Below are 6,925 nucleotides of genomic sequence, written 5' to 3'. Positions count from 1 at the left end.
AATATATATTGTATATATAAATATATACAATATATATAATATATATATATACTTCTATATTTCTATATATATAGAAATATATATATATATATTTATACGTATATTTCGTATTATTTAATTTATTTTTGTTTTTTTCGCTGCTCATATTGCAGTTATGGCTGCAAACCAATGAAATGTCCTCGCGTTGTTCGGCCAGGGCGAGCAAAAGAAAAAGAAAAAATTACTCTGAATTAATTTAATTCATTTTACAGCCAATTAAATATATAAAATAATAAACACCTCCAGAATACGAAGAAAAAGCATTCAGTCAGTACCCTGTGCACACTGCCGCTTTCTTTCCCGATATATAACATATATAATAAATATAAATATAAATATATATATATACATATATATATTTACATGTATATATATATATATATATATCGTTGAGTGTGCGTACACCTCAAAGAGGCGTAGATTTGCTGATATTTCGCTGCCTTAATACGAGCGGATTAAGTGCACAAATAAACGAGAAAACAAAATACAGCACAGATAAACAGTTTAACCAAACAGACGAAAAGGCTAAACATGCGAAACACAATATATATAATATATATAATATGTATACTATATGCATATTATATATATTATATATATTATATAATATATATATTATATAATATATAAGGCGATAAAGTAGTAAATAGAAAAAGAAAACAAAAGGACGAAGCCAGCAACTACACTCAACAGATGAATAGATGAAAGATGCATGCAAAAGGAAAAGTATATGAATAAGTATAAGAACAAGGATGCAAGCAAACAAGAAGAGTAAACAAACAAAGCTAGCAAAGGCTTCATTGCCTAGTAGTACAGCGCATGCACCCAGTAGGCTTCCCTGCGGCTCTATAGCTATGAGGGTTTAATGACAGGTCCTCCATTTTTTCTGCTAAGTCTGCTGTCTCTTCTTCGTTGCATTTGTTATCTTTAAATGAAACAAAGCGTGTATTTCCTTTCTGCTCCTCGTGGTTGTTGTTGTTGTTGCTGCTGCTGCTGCTGTCTCTGCTGCACTCTCCCAGCCGCAACGCATAAGGGTCTTCGGGCTGCTCCTCTTCTTCTTCCTGCTGCTCCGCATACTCTTCATAACCCTCTGCAGCGGCACGGCCTGTAGGTGCTGCTGCTGCTGCTGCTGCTGCTGCGCCGCCGCTTCCTTGACGTAATGCACTCAGGCGAGCAGCCGCATCTGCAGCAACCAAAAAAACAAACAGACAGAAAATAATTAAAACTACAATATACACATACGTACATATATAAATATATATATATATATATGTACGTATGAATATATGCATGCATGCAGAGATATGTGGGCTGACATATGGGTATAATTATTTTGATTTGTTTTCTGTCTTTGTTGGATATGTTGGGTCTTTGGTGTAGAGGCGTCGGGTGTATATTCACCTGGAGTCATCGGCCACTGGGGAGCTCTTGCTTCCTCTGCTTGCTGCAGTCTTTGTTCTGCTGCAGCTGCACGTTGCTGCTGCTCTTGCAGTTCTTTCTTGCGGATGTTTACCTCCTCTTGCTGGCGATTACTGTAAACAACAAACATCAAAACAAACAAATAAATATGTTTTCTCTTTTCTCTTCACTTCCCTCAGTGCAAGCTGCTGCCGCAGCTTTCGGTGTACATACAGTTCAGCTGCTGCATGCATTTCAGGTGTACGTACACGTCCTAGTTTCATTTCAGGTAAATGTACATCTTTTGCAGGATTTATTTATTTCAGGTGTATGCGCAGTTTGTTGCTGTCAATTCGGGTGAATGTGCGTGCAGTTGCTGCCTCCGTTCGGGGTGTATGCGGAGTTATTCTGACTGTAATTATACAAAGAAGTACAGTGCATTTATACAAAGAAGCACAGTCAAAACAACTGCACATGCACCACAAACAGGGGCAACAAGTGCATGCACATCCACCTGTACATACACCTGAAAGGCAAGCAACAACCAATGAATATGCGCACCGGAAGTCGTGTCTGTAGCAGGTGGTCCAATCTCTAGGCCCCGTATCATCAACAGCAAAAAGAGTATCAGAAGAAGCGATATGAACAGGCTGATGCTTCCAGTTGCCCTTAGAAAAAGCAACGCTATACTCAGACGCCCAGGGACCGAAGGGGGCGTGAGAGGGCCTATCATCTGCTGCGGTGTACAGACGCAGCTCTTCTTTTGAACGGGGGTTCAAACGCTCTTCGTACCTGCAGCAAGCTCCACATACACCCGAAAAACAAACAACTTATGTACAGACACCTACACAGAAAAAACAGACGCAACAATGCTGAAGGGGTAGATGCAGCCAGCATATACACACAAATAAACAAAAAAGTAAAAAGCCAAATAAATAACAATACAAACAAACACTCAAACAAATAAACACACGGAAGAACAAACACACAGACAAACAAACAAATCAGCAAACGAATAAATAAACAAACCACAAAACAAACAGAAAACAAACGGGCGAACAAGCATAAAACAAGCAGAACACAACCGAATAAAAGCAAGGGGAGAAAGGTATAAAGCAAGAGAATGTAATAAGAAAGCAAAACGCACCAGTTATCGTTCAGACACATCGCGTTGTATGTACGACGGCCTCCTCGGAGTGCGTTGCTGCCTCTGAGAGAAAGCGCAGCAGGTATCTTGCCCCCAATGAAATTCATTTTGTCTTTGTTCTTTTGCTGCCCTCTTTGCTGTTGCTGCTGCTGATTTTGCTGCTTCATCGCAACGGGCCCCTCTGCTGCTCCCCGAGGCGGGAGAGAGTCCACTACTAACGAAGAAGACATTTGAGCTGCGTGCATGCAAAGGCTTTGCCTGTTTGCTGCTGCTGCTGCTGCTCCTGCTGTTTCTTGCTATGCAATAACAGCTGAATGGATGTCTGAGCGAAGAGATGCAAGTAGCGGGCGTTAGCGTTTGTTTCGGTTGCAACCTCAGGGCCAAGAAGAGGAGTAGAAGAATCCCTTTGTTTTGGCTATAAAGACGGACCTCCTTTATATTATCTATAAAAATAATAAAAAAAGAAGAAAAGAACAAGAAAGGCAAGCCGCGTCTCTTCTTCAGAGGCAGCACGGCGCCAACTTGAATTTTGCCTGCGAGCAGCAACCTGAAATGTGGCGACCCGTCGGTTGAGAGTTGGACTTGTGTGGATTCAAATAGAAGAAAAGAATCTCTTCATAAAGAAAAGAATAAAATTAGCTTTTAAAATACCGCATATGAAGACAAATCGATGAAGAAGAAGCACCGTGTCCAAGCCACAAGGCCGCTAGAAACAAACGCGATCTTCCTCTGCCCGCTGTGGCGTCGCCGCTTTCCCTCGGGTTTGAGATGGAAAATGTCTAAATTTGATATATTTTTTGCATTTTAATTATATTTCAACATTTACAACAATATATTACCGGTGAAAACAAAAAAATTAACTAAAATTATCGTGGGAAGAACAGCTGGGTGCAACAGCTCGGTCCATTCAAAGTAAGCTGAACGAACCGAACCATCCACAGGCCGTCGTGACGCCATCGAGAAATACTCCTCTTTTTGTTGCATTTGTTCCCCTGTAAGCTGAAACTAGAGAAAATAATTAAAATTAAATAAGTTTAATCCAAAACGAGGGAAAACTGCCTACAATTAGATTGATCTTGGCTATCATACAAAAGAAGGAAACCTCTCAATTACAGATCGAAACCATGAAATGCTGTAGTAAGCACGATGGAGTGTAAATAAACTGTGCATCTTCTCTTCTTATTCTCTGTGAATTCACGCAAATAAAACAAACAAAAATACTTCAAAAATTGAGTAAAGACACGGAATTTCTGCAAATTTCATACATTCGTGCAGTTTTCATGAAGAGCCGAAGTCGTCGCTTTCTGGCTGTTTCATCTGCCGGGTGTAGATACACCTCAAACGACGTGCAAAATATCTTCATCATGTTTCAATGAAACATCCATAATTATTCTATGTTTCCTTCTGGATGCAGTCTATTTCGCCTTTTTTTCTTATTCCATTGCTCATACAGGAAGACATTTTCTGCAGGGCCCATCGATTCAAACGGAGCCCATAACTGCAGAACTTCCCTGAAAAAAACTCACTCAGTCGAAGCGGCAACAACTTGCATCTTTTTAATTCCATTCATTTCCATATTTCGTGTGGGTTCTGCACAATATGAATATCTTTAGAGGCTTCCTCGAGACACAGCTTGCTCTCTAAGGCTCTCCTGACCCAGAAGAAGTAAAACCCATTGATTAATGCAAATCGTGTAAACCACAGATGAATGCAATGAGGATATCAGTGTGTATGTATCAGCTTCATCATAATGGCCCTCCAATAGGGACATATTCATAAAAGGGAGCAGGAGCGAGCAAGCGAGCGGCAAGACAAAACAACCATGCATGCATGCGTGCATGCATGCAGAGAGTGTATGCATGCAACACTTCCACCCATAATCTCTTGCTGCATGCATAAACTTCCTCTCGTTATGCATATGTCTTCTTCTTGTTGCATATAACTTTTGAGGTGTATATCCCTTTGCGTTGCCCACCGATTGAGTTTTAATAAGATTATTATTATTTATTATAATTATTTATTATTTTATTATTATCTTTATACCTTAAATCCTATAGCCATTGCGCGCTTTCACCTGTTAATATGCTGCTGTCTTTTGCTGCTGAATGCATGCAGCAAGCAGAGAAAAGAGGCAGTAAGCAAATAGGGCTGGTGTACACTTCCCTTCGTTTCTGTCTTTGTCTTGCGTTTATTTTAACGCAGTAAAGGGGCCCGCGCACGCAGCCCCAAACTCAAGAGGCTGGCGGCGACACCTCATGCATGCATGCATGCATGCATGCACGCATGCATGCAGCCAGCCCAAAAAAACTCGGGACAGCAGAGGAGATACAATATACATACATATATATAAAAATATAGATACTATATATATAATACATATAATATGCATATACATATATGTATAGATACATATAATATATATATAAACATACATACTACACATACAATATATATTGCATATACATAACATAATATTCATATACGTATATGCATACATGCATCTACATATATATATATATATATATGAGCATACAGATACTATATATAATACATATATTGCATATACATTATATACATTATATAATGCGTTGTGTATACTATATATAACAGAGCGAGACTCGCAAGAGGGAGATAGCAGCAAACCAACCGAGAAGGCAGCAACAAGGCAGCAGAAAAAGAAAGAAAAGAAAGCAGAAAAAACATTGAGGGGTATTTGTCTATAAAGAAGCTGCATCGTAGAGAAGAAGACGCCGAACAAAACAAACAAAAACAAAAAAACCAAACAGTTGTTGTCTTCGCTTGTTGCTGCTGCATGCAGAGAGATGCAGCCCCGATATTTTCTTCTACAAGCCTCTGTACATACACTGCGACTGTCTATTGTTTGTATGACGTCTTCTGCGGTGTATATGCAAGAAAAGAGTTTCTTTTGTGCGTATGTTTGGTGTGTATACACCAAGACAAAAATTAATGAAGACGAGATACAGTAGAATCCGCTGCACTCCTCTTCATTATCCCTTCTGTCGCTGGCTGCGCGCATCAATGCTGCTGCAGCTGCTGCGGCTGCTTCTGCTAATGCTGCTGCTACTTCTGCTGCTGCTACTTCTGCTGCTGCTTCTGCTGCTGCTTCTGCTGCTGCTGCTGCTGCTCCTTCTCCTCTTACTGCTGCTCTTGCTCCTGCTGCTGCTGCTCCTTCTCCTCTTACTGCTGCTCTTGCTCCTGCTGCTGCTGCTCCTCCTCCTCTTCCTCCTGCTGTTGCTGCTGCTGCTGCTGCTGCAGGTTCTACGGGGGTTGAGCTTACGACAAAACAACAACAACCCCACCGCTAGGCAACGTACGTGTACAGCCTCCTAAAAACAAATAAAACAGAGCCCTAAGACATTTCCATTAAGAAGAAATAGCAAGAGTTAACAAAAAACAAAAAGAAAAAAAGAAGTGAATAGGAAACAAAACTGCAGACACTGACAAAAACAAAAACTAAAAAAAATAAACAAAAAGAAAAAAGAAAAATAAAACACAAAGCGAAACACATCCTTTTTATCTACTTCCTTGTTAAAACAAAAGAAGTAATATACAAAGTCAATATACAGAGAAGAAAATGCACAGAAAGAGATACAGATAAGAGAGAGAGACAGAGAGAGAGAGAGACAAACAGTGGTGCAGCACCAGCTACAGCAGCAGCAGCAGCCGCAGCAGACTCAGCAGCTGCAGAGAACAGCAGCATCAGCAGAAGATAGAGGAATACAAACCAAGAGAGAAGAGAGAGCAGCAGCAGCAGCACCAATAACAGCACTAGCAGCATCAGCAGCAGCAGCAGCAACAACAGCAGCAGCATCAGCAACAGCAGCAGCAACAGCAGCAGCAATATTATACATGTCTCCCGGTCCTCTCTGAATGTATTCTCTGTCGATAAGCACTTCAATTCTGTTTTTAATTAAAGCAGCAGAAGGAGAAAAGCGGGGAGAGAGGTGCAGAGACACCGCAGCAACGAGATCTGCATGCATCATGCGGTGGCTGCTCTTTAATACCCTAACAATTGCTGCCTCTACACTGCAAAAGAAGAAAAAGAAAGAGAAAAAAAGAAAATAATAATAATAATAATTAGTAATAAACAATAATAATAATAATAATGCATTTAATAATACTAAACAGGAGTAAGAAATAAACAATGCAGATAAAAGACAAAAAATGCAACGACACACAAATCAAAACAAAAAAAAACATACAGATGCATATATTTAATATGTATTACTTATATACATATATGTGTATATAAGACATATGCATGCATATATATATATATATATTTATATATATATTTATATATATATTCATATATAATTT

At 39.6% G+C, this 6,925-nt stretch overlaps 1 protein-coding gene across 1 annotated transcript; it reads right to left on the bottom strand.

The window, feature by feature from the left end:
- Positions 1–836: 836 nt before the first annotated feature.
- Positions 837–2,814, bottom strand: EAH_00050660 (hypothetical protein, conserved; the record flags this gene model as incomplete). The annotated part of the gene is made up of 4 exons (XM_013394248.1): positions 837–1,222; positions 1,441–1,571; positions 1,999–2,229; positions 2,585–2,814. 4 exons carry the CDS (start codon positions 2,812–2,814, stop codon positions 837–839), a joined length of 978 nt encoding a protein of 325 aa, XP_013249702.1.
- Between the last annotated feature and the right edge of the window lie 4,111 nt (positions 2,815–6,925).

The sequence above is a fragment of the Eimeria acervulina genome, genomic scaffold (genome assembly GCF_000499425.1).
Source record: "Eimeria acervulina Houghton genomic scaffold, Eah_scaff854, whole genome shotgun sequence".
Lineage (NCBI taxonomy): Eukaryota > Apicomplexa > Conoidasida > Eucoccidiorida > Eimeriidae > Eimeria > Eimeria acervulina.
This window is presented reverse-complemented; position numbering and strand designations above follow the sequence as displayed.